This window comes from Ylistrum balloti, unplaced genomic scaffold (genome assembly GCF_031769215.1).
Source record: "Ylistrum balloti isolate Yb309-2 unplaced genomic scaffold, AGI_CSIRO_Ybal_v1 Utg369588, whole genome shotgun sequence".
NCBI lineage: Eukaryota > Metazoa > Mollusca > Bivalvia > Pectinida > Pectinidae > Ylistrum > Ylistrum balloti.
Window position 1 is genome coordinate 999285 of NW_026781875.1, and position 17026 is coordinate 1016310.

Here is a 17026-nt window from a genome sequence, read left to right on the forward strand (position 1 = left end):
AGTCCACAATCATCACAAACACAGTGTAGGGGTTCTTGGTTGCACCTAGCTTTCGCCCCAACCTGCGGTAAAAAAACTGAAAAATACAGAAATTAACCTGTCTTTAATACATATTTTACCTTTAGAGCCACAGAACAAACATATTGCAACAAAATTAATCAAATTTCAAACGTTTAAACCGTATTAAAGTTACCTCATGGGTCACCTAAACCTTTCACGTAAGCATATCCCATGATGCATTTTTCCACGACGTACAAAGAATGAACTCTGAACCCTGACCTGACTACCAGAACGGACGGACAATATAAAACTAGCGTTTCACTACATTTCTCGCCTGATTGCTAAATCACTACTACATTTAAACCCTGTAAACATTCATATTATTTATAACCCGATGAAAATATGTAATATCAAAACTTATCTGAATAACAATAAACTAAAGTTTCTAAGCAACAAAATTCACTTGTCGCTGTCAATGTTCAACACAATAATTCACTCTGCCATCAATAGTACTAACTGCGTAATAGGACGGATATACGAAATCGATCGTCCATTACGAATTGTCTTTACTCTGACTTTCCGAACAAGACCATCGTGACTAGGGAAAACACAATCAACAATTCCCATTGGCCAGTCATTACGATGAGAGTCATGATCCTTCAGCAAAACAATTTCACCTTGTTTCAAGTTTGAACGTTCGTGATTCCACTTTTGTCGCGTTTGTAGATAGTCTCTTCTCCACGCGTTCCAAAATTTCTGGGCCAATACCTGAACACATCGCCATTGGGATCGAAACATGTCTTTCACTGAGAAGTCTACCAAGGTTAGATCTACATTTGGAACGTCAGTCTTTTGCTTAATGAGAGTACTTGGCGACAATACCACTGAGTTTTCAGGGTCGTCAGATACGGGTACCAGTGGTCGCTGGTTCACTATAGCACACGCTTCGGCTAGAAAAGTCGTAAGGACTTCATGCGTGAGGTGTTTAGTGTCAGTATTACGCAACATGTTGTCCAGAATCCTTCTAACGGTACCAATAAGCCGTTCCCAAGATCCGCCCATATCGGAGGCATATGGAGGATTAAAAGTCCATGTGATTCCTTCCTCTGAAAGAAAGTCTTTCACGGCTTTGTTCTCGACGTCAATAACATTCAAGTTAAGTTCCTTAACGGCTCCTACGAAGTTAGATCCTTTGTCCGACCTAATGTGCTTTACCGGTCCTCTGAGCGCGATGAATCTCCGCAGTGCGTTAATGAAGGAAGATGTGCTCATCTCCTCTACGACCTCAATATGTATCCCTCTCGATACTATGCAACAGAATATTATAGCCCAACGTTTTGCGTTAGCTTGTCCTCCCCTAGTTTTTCTCGCGCGCACATTCTATGGTCCAAACGCATCCAATCCAATGTAAGTGAAAGGCGGACATGGTGTCAAACGATCCTGCGGTAAAAGTACACTTTTTTTTGTTCCACAAACTTTCCTCGGAGTTTCCTGCACACGACACAGTGATGTAAAATAGAGGAAATTAATCGCTTTCCTCCCAATAGCCAATAACCAGAAGAACGTATTTTACCCTCCGTAATATGTCGGCCTTGGTGTTCCGATATCTCGTGATAATATCTCAAGATTAGAGTAGCTACGCGATGTTTTGCTGGGACAATGATCGGATCATTTCCAGGTAAGTCAATGTCACTATTCTGAATCCTACCACCAATCCTCAGGATCCCCTCGTCGTCTAGAAACGGCGACAATTTCAACAAAGAATTGTTCCTGTTTAACGGCAGTCCTTTCTGCAAACAGTCGATTTCCATCGAATAAAACTCTTGTTGAACAACCTTCAGTATGAGGTTCTTTGAATCGTTAACAAAACGCAACACGTCTGGATTGTCTGTTCCGTTGTGATGACGATGCGCGACTTGTTTCAGTAAGGTTATTGCACTAACCAACCTAGTCCATGACGAAAATCTCGCGAAACGGTCAGAGTCGAGAGCGAAGTCCTTCCGAACGTGAGTTTTCATGACATTTGTGTCGTTGACGAACGTTATTTCACCGTCGTCGTTACCGATCAACGGAAATACTTGGTCTCTATACGAACTTTGCAAATCACTCATGACGTCAACGGGTCCGTTCAACCACACTGACTTTCCAACGTCTTTCGCACGCATTGGCCTAGTCGCACTATCGGCAGGGTTACATTCACTAGAAACGAAACTCCACTGCTGTTTGGAAGATAACTTCAGAATCTTGTCAATCCCATTAGCAACATAAACGAAGAAACGGCGCGTGTCGTTAAATACATACCCTAGTACTACCTGACTGTCGGTATAGTAGTAGGTGGCGTCAAACACAACATCGACGTGTTCGGATATAAATAGACCGAGTTCAGTAGCCAGAACAGCCGCGCACAGTTCTAGTCTTGGAATGGTATGTCCTTGGGTAGGCGCTACTTTCGATTTGCCAAGAACGTATCCAACAGAAGCATTTTCCTGTACGTCATAAATTTTCATGTATGCTAGTGCGCCTAGGGCATCCTTTGACGCGTCTGAGAATACGTGTAGTTCACGACGAATTGCCTTTTCCAATGACAAATTGGATTAACATCTCGAAATTTCTAAATGTTCCAGATCTTTAAGCGAAGACCTCCATTTTTTCCCATCAGAGTTCAAGTCCGGAGGTAAATGGTCATCCCAGTCAAGACCCTTTGACGATAACACATTTCGCATTAATAGTCTGCCTCCGAGAATAACTGGTGCCACAAAGCCGAGGGGGTCGAATACACTATGTATTGTAGAAAGTACGCCTCGTTTGGTGAACGGTTTCACCTCATCAGAAACACTAAACGTGAACGTATCACAACCGACTTTCCAACGTAATCCGAGACTCCTATGAACGATATCATCGAAGTCCATATCGCAAATTTCGCTGGTATCCTCTTTTGGAAACTGCTTTAAAACATCAACACTGTTCGACGAGAACTTGTGCAAGTGAATGTTTCCGTTTTGCCGTAATCGAGCTTGAGTGTCTCTCAACAACTGCACTGCGTGACCTTCGTCAGATACAGAGGTCAACCCATCGTCAACGTAGAAGCTCTCTTTGACGAAACAACACACCTCGTCCCACGCGGAAGAATCGATATGGTCGCAAGCAGATTTCCTTAATCCAAGTGTGGCAATACACGGAGAAGACGAGTTGCCAAACACATGCACGCACATACGAAATTCCCTTAGCGGTTGTGTGGGATCATTATCTTGAAACCATAAGAAACGTAGAAAGTTTCTGTCACGCTTGTGCACATAGAAGTTGAAGAACATCTGTTCAACATCGGCCATAATCGCAATTCGTTCCTTCCTGAATTTCATTAACACACCAACCAAATTGTTTATGAGATCCGGACCTGTCATGTCGTTAAGCGAATGTCCATTAAACTTTGCAGCCGAATCGAACACGACTCGGATTTTGTTGGGTTTTTGGGGATGATAAACCCCGAATATCGGTAGATACCATGCTTCCTCGCCGTCTTGTAACTCGGGAGCTACCTCTGCATGCTCCTTGTCAAAAATGTTTTGCATAAACGCACAAAACTGTTAGCGCTTAGTAGGATTTTTCAGTAACGACTTTCGTAGATTTTCTGCGCGATGCCTTGCCTGATCCATATTGTTTGACAAAGTAGATCGTTCCTTTTTTAGAGTTAACGGTGCACTCCAATTACCGTACTCGTCTTTAATAAACTCCCCTTCCATGACACCCATGAATTCCTTATCCTGTTGCGAGTAACCAGGAATATCATCGAATTTTGTTCTTTGAAATATGTCCATTCCAATTGGCAACTTATCATCGGATTTTTCAAACTGAGCCTTGAAGTAATTCGGACACGGATCCATGAGAGTAGGTCTGCCATTCGGTAAAACGACCATTTTGCTCACAGTTATGACCGCAGGTTTGTGAACGAGACCCAAGCACGATTCTCCTACAACTACCCAACCGAATTTTAATTTCTGTGCATATGATTCACGTTCATGTCCAGTTCGCTAGTCCAACACATGATGCGCCGAAATGAGATCTCTGCCAACGAGAAGCAATATTGTTTTCATACTCTGGGATAAGATGAGCAATGTCCTGCATGTGACTATAGTGTCGTGCAACTTTCGGTGTTGGTATTTCCTGTTTCACATTCGGAATATGATTGCATTCTGTAATCAACGGTAATTTTAATGAGTATTCCTTGTCTAATGATTCCATTACGTATCCGCTGCCTTGCCTCCCGGTTACCTGAATTTCACCGGCAAATGATGAAAGTACGTATCCGGTTTCCGTAGAATGATCTCCAAAATAATCGAAGAACTCACTTTTGGCCAATGTCCGATTGCTCTGCTCATCTATAATGGCATAAGCACGCAACGCATTATTAAGTTGTCCGTCCTTGTAGATATTTACTAACACCGTTTTTGCACACGATTTCCCCACGAAGGGACCGGTTTCACCGCACAACTGTGTACACTATCTTACGATTGTCTCCCCTGATACTTGTCCTTTCCTCGCCGTGAGACTGACGGGGCTGATATTTGTCATCATGAAACATGGTGCAATGCGATGAACCTTTACACACAGTACAGATTACTTTTTCTGTACAGTCCTTGGCCAAATGTTTGTCCATACAACACTTAAAGCACACGCCGTGTTTTATGAGAATTTCCCTCTTTTCGTCCTTGGATTTCGATAGAAACAGGTAGCAATCTGTTAACAAATGCTTCACTTCTCTCGCACTGTCATGAAGTGGGCACAAAAATGCTGTAGGCACATTATTGGCATCCGTTTTCTTTGAAAAGACGTATGCATTCCTACTTCCGTTAGACGCAGTACGACGTTGTTCTTTGCTGACTCTAGGTACCGCAGTACCATGTGTAATTGAAACTCGGCTTGTTCATTCGCGAGCTCATTTCCTGTATGAACCTCTCGAAAACACTGAATTTCGGATATGTAACATTGTGCTCGGTTTGATATCTGCACGCATAGTCAGTCCATTTGTTCTGTATGAACACGGGTAACTTGCAAACAATTGGGTTTATACCGCTGGACGAATCGTAGTACGCCATTATCGAGCGTGTTTTCCTTTACTGCCTGAATTTCCGCCAATATCTTCGAGAGATCAAATAATTTCTGACCATCTCGGTTCGTTAATTTCGGGAATTTGTTTAGCCTTTCCCTCAAAGATAACTCAATTTGCTCGGGCGCGCCGTACTTCTCACTGAGCCTAGTCCAGATTTTACACAAGGCTTGGGGTGGGTCGTGTATGTTTGCAGCACGTAGACTTACAGCCTGTTTTCGAGATTCTGGCCCCAACCATTTCAATAATAAGTCTAATTGTTCTTGAGGGCTTACATCAAGTTCCTTTACAACATTTAGGAATGACATTTTCCAGACACGACACTCCTCGGGTTTATCAGTAAACTGAGTGAGTCTACCCATAAGCAAGTCTTTCTTTAGCATAAATTTGGTCAAATCATTCAGTCCAGTTACACACTGACCTGGGGTGAATTCTCGAGCCTCAACGTTTAACGGCACTTTATGTGAATAGGGGTCGGATGTTTCATAACTGGTGTTCAAATTTTCGGCTTGTCTTTGCACAAATTCAACTGTCCTAGACTTCCTGTGTAACTCCTTATCATCCGACGGTGCTTGTGAACAATGTCTGATAGGGCTACCAGTGCCAATAACGTCATCCATAGCCTTAAGCTCGGCTGCTGCCTCGTCCAGTTCTCTTTGTGATTTTAACAGCTGAAGGGATTTTTGCAATTCGGCCTCTTTCTCAGCAAATTTTAGCCTCACTTTGGCCGCTTCCAATTTCGCTCGTTGTTTCATATATACTGAACTGACCCTTGAGATGTTAGTTATGCTAGAACGCACCGAGGTTTTACTTGTTTTCGACTTTATCGACATAATATCCGAAACGACGTTTTTATGTTCACTTACACTATGCCGAGGTTTTTCCTCGACTACAAACCCATGTGAAATGTTATCGACCACAGGTACAGTTTGAACTGGGTTTATTTTGTCAATAAATGATTGAATTTGGTCCAAAACCGTATCACACTGGGATTTTAATGTTTCCACAGCTGTCATATGAGATAATAATTCTTCCTGGCCTTCTTCCGTTCTACTTTCTTCCAAATATTTACTGAATTTGGTTGAAACTTGTTCATAGGATTCATATGATTGGGTAATTCATCCAAGTTCATATTTTCATACTCAATATCAGTTATGAGACATTCTATTCTATAGAAACATTCTATGTTTATACTTGCCGACTTGTCCTCAAATGCCTGACGTGCCTTTTCCGTCATTTTGATGGTCCTTTTTCCCGGGTTTTCAGCCATGAGTTTTTTACCATGATATCGAATGAGTTCAAAGAAATACAAACTAAACGCCTTTAATGAGCCCCTTTATTTCATATACAAAGTTCCTAGTTCCTATAGCCATAGTCTACAATCATCACAAACACAGTGTAGGGGTTCTTGGTTGCACCTAGCTTTCGCCCCAACCTGCGGTAAAAAACTGAAAAATACAGAAATTAACCTGTCTTTAATACATATTTTACCTTTAGAGCCACAGAACAAACATATTGCAACAAAATTAATCAAATTTCAAACGTTTAAACCGTATTAAAGTTACCTCATGGGTCACCTAAGCCTTGCCAAATTTGGACTTTCACGTAAGCATATCCAATAATGCATTTTTCCATGACGTACAAGGAATGAACTCTGAACCCTGACCTGACTACCAGAACGGACGGACAATATAAAACTAGCGTTTCACTACAATTTGTCTTTATTCTCATTTGTTTGTCGGATAGAAAATCAGTTATGAGCAATGGCTATCACTCTCTCGGAAAATAAACTTCTTTTGGTCGGTGAGTTTGTAACAACAAGCAAAACTCTCTATAGCTATGAGAAATCAACAGTCCAAAAGGTTTCTATGCTGCATATTCTGTGCTGACAATAATTCGTTCTCCGTGTAAATTGTACGGGAGGTGGACACTGAGTTAAAGAAAAATGGATATCGCTTATAAAGAGTATCCAAACGAAAAATAAATATTCGAAAGTGATGAATGTTTTAGACTATACTAGTGGAGTATTTATATGTGAAATGTTAGTTTTATAAAATAATTTCAAATGCCAGTAGCACAGAAAAGGTTATAATGAGAATCCGTTAGTTATTAAAAAAATATATCTAAAAACAGTAACACATGCTTGGTTTGACGGGACACCTCTAGAATGTTACAGGGGTGGGGGTGGGGAGCTTGCCGTTTGGTTGCGATATCCTGATCCTTACAGACAAGACAAAGACAAGTTCGACACAAAGCACCCCCAAACAAAACTTCGTTGTTGCATATTTATGATATGTGGGATGTCGACTGGGTCGACATCTCCAACATCAAAGACTATAACGATGGCATCACATTCCCACTAGTGGTTGGGGATAATTTTCCACGGTACGCGTTGTTTAAGCCTCTTAAAAGAAGAAAGATAATACCGTTCGCTTCAACAATATTGCTCATCATTACGGGTCATCGACATTGTAGGCCACAGTGTCAATAAGGTTACTTTCTCCGAATCAATTATATGGAGGCCGAAGAACATTTTGCATAGATAGTTTCATTCCTGTCAGACCTTTACCTTCATCGACTCGTTCATAGTAACAACAGCAGAAAACACTCCGTTCTGTAAGGATATAAACGAAAACACGCAAAACATCTTTTCAGAAGAGATGATGAACCTATCGAGACTTTCATGTAGGTTTACTGAATCGGAAAGAATTAGATAAGTCCTTGAAAAATTTGATTGTAATAGACGAATTGATGGTTGATGTGAATATTGACATGGCGTATTTGTTTTACTAAGCCATTATTGCAACATAAGTGTGATGTACATACCTAAAAATATATTTTTTTCGAGATAAACGTTAGTCTTGAGAGAACGTGAAAAACGCATATGATCTGTATAAATACGTGCGCAATGTGAGGGATCAAATTAGAACGTATTGGATCGGAAAGCAACATCCCTGGTAGACCGTAGCCTGAAAAATAGTGCGTCCTGGAACAGCCGCGATTTCGCTCCAGCGACTCGTCAAGGATGAAATAAACCGTGAGGAAACTTAAGGCAACCTCACTTGCATATGGAGAAAAAAGGGCCAAAATGTCACGGCAACGCAAATCCTGCCTGGTCTGTTAAAAAGATGAAAAATGTATTGAACGTCCCTCAGTGTTGGATAAGTAATAAATCCTATTTAACAAAAATGGAAAACATTGCCAGTACACTAAAGCAACGTTATTCCAACATACACCCTCGACTATAACAAGAACATCTCAAGTTATCACATTGTCTACACTGAGAAAATCTAAAGACACTCCATTGACCTCTTGAAGAACGTCTCAGGACAACACTGATTTCAACTAGATTTACGTCCCCGTTCGATAAGTCGAACAGCCGATGGAATGGAAAAATTACGATGTCGATAAAGACGATGAAAGTGGCTTAAACATCGACGCCAAGTTCATTGTTACTGACATTCAGACCATCCTTGTCAGACATGTTGAAATCATGGATGGATATATACTGACAAATTACGTTATTTGGTTATTGTTTGGTCACTGATTGTCCAGAGTAGAAATCGTGATCGCATACATCATTATCGTCTGTAGTATATATCGTTTCCTACAATCTGTTGGATTTTATTGTTAAGGAGTGGTATCGGATATTTATTACCTAGCCCTACCCTACATAACACTACTTAGTAACAAAGAATACTTTCAAGACAATGCTGGGACTTATACGACATACCTCAACCTCTAGACCTCTAGAAGTGGGTTAAGTCGAAATTCGGTATCCTTATTCTCGTTTCAACGTTCGTGAAGGAGAACTATGGTTGGAGATGTCGTGAGTGGTAGTGAAAACGTTGCCATTGTGGAATTCGATCCCAGATCTACAGTTTATCTACACGGTAAAGCATGTTATTATCTCAAACGTGATATTTTAGAATATTTCTTTTCAGAATATTTTATTGTCATGGTGGTATTGACAATAGGAATTGGGCAACAGGCAGAGCCTATGAAAGCCCTCTCCTTACAGTGCATAAACAAGTATACAGACACATCGGTCAAAATTAAAGATAACAGATAATAATAATATTAGGAATAAGAATGTAGAAGATAGATTCAAATGGATGATTATATAACAAAAATGCAAATTAGGCATCACCATCATTTGTATTATTGAGTTCCTGAGCAGTAACATAAACTAAAAAATAGAATTAGGTATCACAAGATATTACAAGACTGGGTCAAAATATGTTCATTTGTGGTGGGACAGGCTGCAGGTTCAAACAGTCCATTTGCACATAATCCTGAGCTGAGTCCCTAAAATGGACAGGCGGACCCACACTGAAGACATCAAATTCAAATGAGAGATAGAAAAGATAGAAGTCTAGAATGGGATGTACATCTGCTAAAACAGGCGACCAGTGTCAGTTATGAATCTCTGAACTATATCAAGAATAAATTTATTCATGTTTGCATCAAGTATAGGAGAACCTTTAAGAAATGTATCAATTGTAAGAGGTATAGAATCACTAAGGTCAGAAAGGGAATTAAAGAGGAGTTGTCTCTGATTAGTAAAGAAGGGACAGTGGAAAAAGAAGTGGGTACAATCTTCAACTGGGTGGCCACAGTTACAGGCAGGGTTATCTTTAAGGTGGGAATTGAATTGAATTGAATTTTAGAATATCTATGTGATGCCAAACAAATTTACCATGGATGACACCGATCGAAAGGGTGACGCTGACGGTATCTAAAGGTTTATGCTTACAATTGTGTCACATGTTGATGAAATCGTAATGATTCGAATGTTCATATTTTTCCAAAGGTAAACACACCGGAATGAATATTGCTGACGTTCGTCAAGATTTCTATTCAAATTACGTTCCCATTAAAAGTAATCTGGTGTTGTATGATAAAGTAAAGACAACAGTATGTGAACTACTGTTCATTTCACCCTCCTCAATGGTAAAATGAAATTGTTTTATATTTTGTTTTCAGTTGCTATTTTCTGCTTAATGTTTGATCAGTTTACTTAATTTTGTTACTCCATAATCAATAAACATATACAAAATAATAAGAGTAGGCAAATTTAGGGTGTTTAACAGGAGGTAAAATAATGTAATGGTAAAATAAAGCATTTCAATATTTTTTTTTTCTTCTAATTATACTGATTCATTCATTTGGACACATAAATAACCGAAAATAACATTAAAATATGTTTGGGAGGGGAAATTTAGTGTGAGGCAGGAAGCTTCACTTAACCATTTACGATTACTGCTTCACTCATTCAAAAACACCAGAACAAAAATATGTCTGGATTTGAGTGGAGAAATTAATAGTAAAGTGAAGTCCCTATTTCCCACCCTAAATTTCCACATCCCTGGCATATTTTCGCTTACTTTATGTGGCTTCACTGTACTATGTGGGGGTTCATTTCACTATGCTTCACAATATCAAACTACACTATGCCACGTCATCAGTATAGAATTTCAAGCCATTCTCTATGTACCGTTGCAACAACGGAAATTTCAAGGGTGTCGCCGGGTGAAGGTATATTGAAACGACGTTTTCACTCAGCGAATTCCATCCTTTCAAGATATAATGGCACAGGGAAATACATGCAACCTGGGTAAAGGGACACTTCTTTGTTCCGAGCTTCAACCCAACAGTCTGAAAGCTCAGGGAAATTGTTTCAATGTCGACCAAATGTTCCTTAAAAGTACTGAATGCAATAGGGACGTCGTTCAAACAACACAAACCTTAAATGTCAAGCCACGTAGTACCCGATCCATCAATAGTAAGAAAGTTCCAGGTGATTAACGTAATCCCACAGGTGAAGAAACTTGACGTTCCAAATCATATGTTAAAGGCAGTGCTTGTGCAACTTGCTGGATCAATATGCATTTGCAAAAACACAGAACTGACGTCTATGGAAGTAAGACAATTCGGTACCTTGGCTGAAATTGATTCTGTGGGTTCCTGTAAATTTCGTGTCTCATAATGAAAATGCTTGGTCCGGCTGTTTAAGTAACTTAAATCTACTCAAAATCTAAAGTGCGGTAGTCTAGATTTCCTTGTGATTGCTTGAAAGTGAGCTACAATCTTACCCTTTGGTGTAAAAATAGGTCCTAAAGATGGATTGAAGATGTGATGTGTAGTATGAAGATGATGAAAACCCTGTGGCATCTGAATGCTGATTGTCGATGTTCTCAAACCAGATACGGTTTGATTATTAGTCAAAGTAATGTCTGCACATTCGTCAGTGGAAACAAGATTTAAAACCGATATAAATATACCAATTGTGCTACCAACAAGAGCTGCAATCTTTTGTTTATGAATGGTGACTGGAATAAACAGAAAGTTCGCAGAATGTGTCATTGGGTTGCTGGTATTCACCTGCAAAATCATCTGTCACAAGTATCATCAGTTTTATCCCCAGGGTGGGAGGCACGTGCAATTTGACTTAAATGTTCTATTCCTGGGAACTGTGCCCTTGGGTTCGTAGAGTTGAGAATTTTCCCTACAACTGCTTACAGAAAAATGTTGTATGGCCAATTTGTGAGCAAAGCTGACATTATGTGTTTATCACATCATTTCTATTCCAGCATTAATTTCGGGGTAGGTGACCGGCTCCATGTCACATGTTAATTGTTTTGGTGAAGGAGTTGACTCCCCTGCACTGTCAGCTGATGTACTTCTCATGCAGGTTGATTATAAAACGATAATTGCTGAATGCTTATGAGTTTATGAAGGAAACAAAAACACTGAAAGATTATTACCTTACACAAAGTTGAAGTCGGTATTGAAATTCTTTTAAAACAGTCTACTCATCCAGAGATTCTAGTGCCTCCGTGAAATAGCAATACAAATTGTCTTCATCGTTATGTATAAGACAGGGATATTGTCTCTAGCTAGGTTGGTCAATTTCACAGCCGTAGCACTTAGTGGTGGTGACTTCTTGTTTCTTCACTCTTAAGGCTTCGCAATCGACAAGCTTCCACTCGCTTTCGATGTACTGTGCGTATCGCTCCTCCATGATGTATAATGGTGGTTCAGTTGCTATATGTACGAATTGATATAGGAAATCAGAAAATGAAAGATAATTTCTTATAGAGATTTGGAAAAAAGTTTAAATGATGTTTATATCAGTGTAAACATAGACCCCATTTTGTCATCGATATATTATATTATGGTCTGATCTGATGATGTGGATGGTGGGTTGGTGAAGAGAGTTGCTAAGGAAGTTTCGCCATCTTTATTTCGTTGATATGTAAAGATGGCTTCCTTAGCAACCCCAAACCTTGGGTCATTCATTCACTTCTAATCATCAATGGAGTTTGTGAGGTCATCATTTTTGTTTGCTTACCATTTCTGTATCTTATATGGTGGGGTACTTTGATTAACGGGTTGATTTTAATGACGTCATTGATTTTGTCTTAAGGTGTCTTAGTACCTTTACTTACATATGGAAACGGGTTGGGGCATACGACACCTGTTACTACATAAACTAGTGCAGGTGGAAACGGACCCACCTGGTAATACAACACAATGGCGGTTGGGGATAGGGGTCAGTTTAACCCCCGGGGAGATGGGAGTACCTGATACCGTATACTAGGGGGAAAGCGGGAAACCGGGCGAGTTGAAACCACAAATGTGTTTTTCATAAATCTTCATGTTTTTTTTCCCAAATGTTTTAAAATGCTACTTTTTCAACCTAACACAACAACTTGATGAAAGAAACTTATTTCTGAACACCTGTCTTAAAATCAAATGTCATGTTAACAAATTACTTCCAAGAAATCCAGTTTTAACACTGTTTTGAAAATAGTTGGAGTAAGTTGTCATGAAGGGCAGACCATTTCAAGGAGTTTTTTGCCACGGTAGCATTTTCACTGGTTGAGGATCAGGGACCTATCAAGCAAAAGGGGATTTGGTCAAGGAATTTTCTTCTAAAAGAAATCGCAACAAATCCAGGTTTCATATCAAACATGTCTGAGGAATTTGTATGAAAGGAACTGCTCAACCTAAACACTAGTAAAAGTACAGGCCTTGACAACATTCCCGCTAGGTTTTTAGAAGATGCAGCTTCTTTTATGGAAGTGCCAGTTACTTTCTTAATAAACCGATCCATACCAGAGGGTATGGCACCCGATGAAATTAAACTAGCTAAAGTAAAGTAAAAAAGAAGGACAGATTGAAGGCTGAAAATTTTCGACCAGTCTGCATTCTAAGCACAGTATTAAAAATATTAGAAAAATCTGTATATGTACAACTAAAATTATTTTTGAAAAAAAAAATTTGCTTTGCGAACTTCAGTCTGGATTCAGAAACTCCTTTTCAACAGAGAATCAATGTAAATGGAACAAACTCGGACTCTAGAACTGTTCCTTGTGGAGTCCCCCAAGGTAGCCTGTTTGGGCCTCTCCTATTCCTTATCTATGTCAATGACACGCATATTAGTATTGATCCTAAATGCAAGCTTTTCTTATATGCCGATGACAGTATAATACTGTTTTCTCACAATGATCCAGATGATACTATCAAAAATTTTAGAAACCTGTCAAAACTGGCTAATAGATAATAAACCATACCTTCACTTAGGTAAAATAGAAAGTATCCTATTTGGCCCAAGAAGGAAACTAAGAAACTTTCCTGAAAAATCTTTTACAGTGATGTCTCGTGATAATGAAATTGAGACCAAGCCGGAAGACAAATATCTTGGCGTACTATTTGACGAGTACCTTTCAGGTGAGCTAAATGCGAAGGATATTATCAAAACGCTCAATCTGGGACTAAAATTCCTGTATAGGAAAAGTGGCTGTTTGTCATTAAAAGCTCGTAGGGCAGTTTGTTCAGCACTCATCCAATGCCACTGTGATTATGCTTGCACTTCTTTGTATGAAAGGCTATCAAAAGAACTAAAATGCGGGATTCAAGTAACACAAAACATGGTTGTACGTTTTATATTAAATCTTAGCCCAAGGTAAAAAATTACATGAACTTGCTCAATGTAAATTTTAGGTTAAAACAGTTGCAAATGAATCATGTTTTCAACATTGTACATAATAAATGGACATATATCTAAAAGAATCATTTCAAATCAGTGAAAAAGAACATGATACAAGATCAAACTTAACGAGTTTTGCTATCAAAAGCGTCTATATCTTTAGATATATATACTGTAGGTAAAGAACTTATCAAACTTGTACAACTTCCTTAGTTTTTATTGCTAAACTAAATACATAGGTAGGGTGGTTCCAATAATACAAAATAAAAAGAGGAAATAATTTTACTGGTTTATTTCATCCTCACTTTCCTTGTCAATGTATGGTTTTACGTTAATTTTTGAATCAAAATTGCACCTGAACTATGTAAATGTTGAGCTTAATGTTGAAAAGCGTATATTTCTTTCCTTGTATATCTGTAAAATATATTGCAAATGCAAAAGTTGAAATCATCTATTTTGAACAAACGAGGGAACTCGGCACCCAACATTGAATGATCTTTATATAATACACTGATCATTGTTATACTTTTCTACTTTGATCTGAAACATCTCCAGTACTTCAGAGGATACAGCAATAATAAGGATGGTTTACTTCAGGATTACATACAAAGGGCGATTTGAACTGCCCACCATCTTGTACTCTAGATTTCTCCTTTAGCAGGTATCATCAGTCAGTTGGAATAGGATACCAGAGGAAATGAATCGCAGTATCAAAGTGGTAACGATTTCAAACATTAACTCCAGATTTATATCATGGGCAATGTCCAAGACCATTTCATAACCTGAAAAAAACCAACCATGCAGTGACAATTCATGTTACTTTGAAACTGGGAGCATACACAACATTGCTGAGCAAATGCATGATGCAAAGCTAGAAGGGTGTGTTTTTAAGCTAAACGTTCTCAGTACGCATAGCCTATTGCGAAGGCCTTTCAGACAAAATTTACCGATCCTGGCCTTCTCATCGGCTGAAATATCGAAAACAGTTAGAGCCCTCTAGCGGCAATTTTCTGCGTAAATAATGCCGCGATCTTTCAAATCGCTATTTTAAAAGCATCCAAAATTAGTTTATTTTTTAATAACAATACGATTACTATATATTTCGAAAAAGAAGCACAGTGTGGTTGAACTATTGATAAATTTTGAACAATCTATTTTACGGAATTCTCGACATGACGTAAGCGTACAGAACAATGTACGTGAGAGTTGACAAGAAGCTAGTCTGGGGGCTTGGTTTGAATTATCAACTAACAGCACTTATAAACAAACAAAACTTACAAACAGAACATCAGTTTTGTTTTAATCCTTGTCGTTGTGGCAAGATCGTCTTAATATATAACATCACTTTACCTCATTAGACGTTACCGAATTGGACTGTTCGTCCCACGCGCACACCCGCCGATATGAAATGAGGAGGACGAACCTTTCTCTTTCCTGCCATAAAATGCAAGGACACTGGCAATAGCTGTAAGATAGCCAGCAACAATGCCAGGAGCCAGATTGCGGTCCCTAAACTGAGAGAGTAGGAAATCCGCAATCAGCTGTACAGGTGCTTCGAACGGATCAACCTCCCTGTCGATACACCAATCACAGAAGATCTTCTAACGTGACTGGTAGACGGCAGAATAGGAATCCCTGATTGATCGTGCAGTGCGATCCGACACCTCTCGAGAAAAGCCTGCCTTTGTGAGGCCTCCACGGATAAAGGTAGAGGATCTCTACAGATTGAAGGGAGGGAATGCATACGCATACATCCCGTCTCATTCCCGAGAAAGGGCGTCTACAGCCCAAACATTCGGATCTGGGACCTGGGAGACAAAGGTTGGCAGCTGGTTGTTTAGGAACGTGGCAAACAGGTCTATAAGAGATCTGTCCCACACCTGACAAATCCCCTTGAAAATCAAGGGATACAGCTGCTATTCTGTCAACACTGGCTGGCGGCGCCTGGAGAGAGTGTCCACCAACACGTTCAGCCTGCCAGGAAGATGCTTGAATGCGATGGTCAACTGCATCTCTTGGCTGAGAAGAAGAATGCTAATGGCGAGGGCACACAGGATGTGAGACCTGGTGCCCCCTGTCTCTTACGATGTGCGACAACAGAAGAGTTGTTAGTAGTCAAACAAATCCCGTTGGACTGCATGATCCCCCGAAAGGACTGCAGAGCCAAAAAACAGCCCTCGTCTTGAGCAGATTGATGCCCTTCGAGAGCTGTTGGCCAGACCACTCCCGGCATTGGCTGTCGAGGAAAGCTCCCCATCCTGTCATGGACGCATCCGTGAACAGGGTCATAGAGGGGACTGACTTTGTTATAGGCACCCCACTGAGAACGTTCTCCCGAATGGTCCACTAGCGAGCGAACTCCCTGGCCGAATGGGTAAGATGAATCCTGGCCTCCCACTTCCTGGATGACGGAACCCAGTTGGATGGGAGGAACATCTGGACAGGTCTGACGTGAAGCCTCCCTAGGGGGACCACATCTGCCAGAGATATCCTAGAAAACTGAGGAACCAACACACCTGGACATGCAACCAAGCGATGAAGGCTAGAGTCCTGGCCTCCTCGACCTTCTCCAAAGGTGGAAGGACTAAGCCCCGAAGTAGGCATCCTTCAGAGCTACTGAAGTTGCCCACATTCCATCCCTCACAGAGGCCATAATGCCCCGTGGGGTCTCAATTTTGAAGTGAGGAGAATATATGTGCCTGTAGAAGACACTGAGATCTATGATCGGACGTCACGCACTGGACTTCTTCCAAACCAGAAACATTCAGGTGTAGAAGCCGGGATTGCATTCCGACATAGCAGGCATGGTTCCTACTTCCTCCTTGAGTGTCCGAGCCTTTTCCGGCTCCCCCGGGGGAGGAAAGAAAATCGGCTGGGCAGCGAGGGACGGATCTAAAGATATCCCGCCACTGTGATAGAAAAGCAGA

At 40.3% G+C, this 17026-nt stretch overlaps 1 protein-coding gene across 1 annotated transcript; it reads right to left on the reverse strand.

Annotated features, from left to right (window-relative positions):
* Positions 1-1430: 1430 nt before the first annotated feature.
* On the reverse strand, positions 1431-2507 carry LOC132544494 (uncharacterized). Its single transcript, XM_060208101.1, has one exon. The coding sequence runs from the start codon at positions 2505-2507 to the stop codon at positions 1431-1433; it is 1077 nt and encodes a 358-aa protein (XP_060064084.1).
* Positions 2508-17026: the final 14519 nt, after the last annotated feature.

What these genes read in the sequence shown, in the direction of transcription:
- LOC132544494 (XM_060208101.1), bottom strand. Translation starts at nt 2,507, where the DNA reads ATGAAAATTTATGACGTACAGGAAAATGCTTCTGTTGGATACGTTCTT.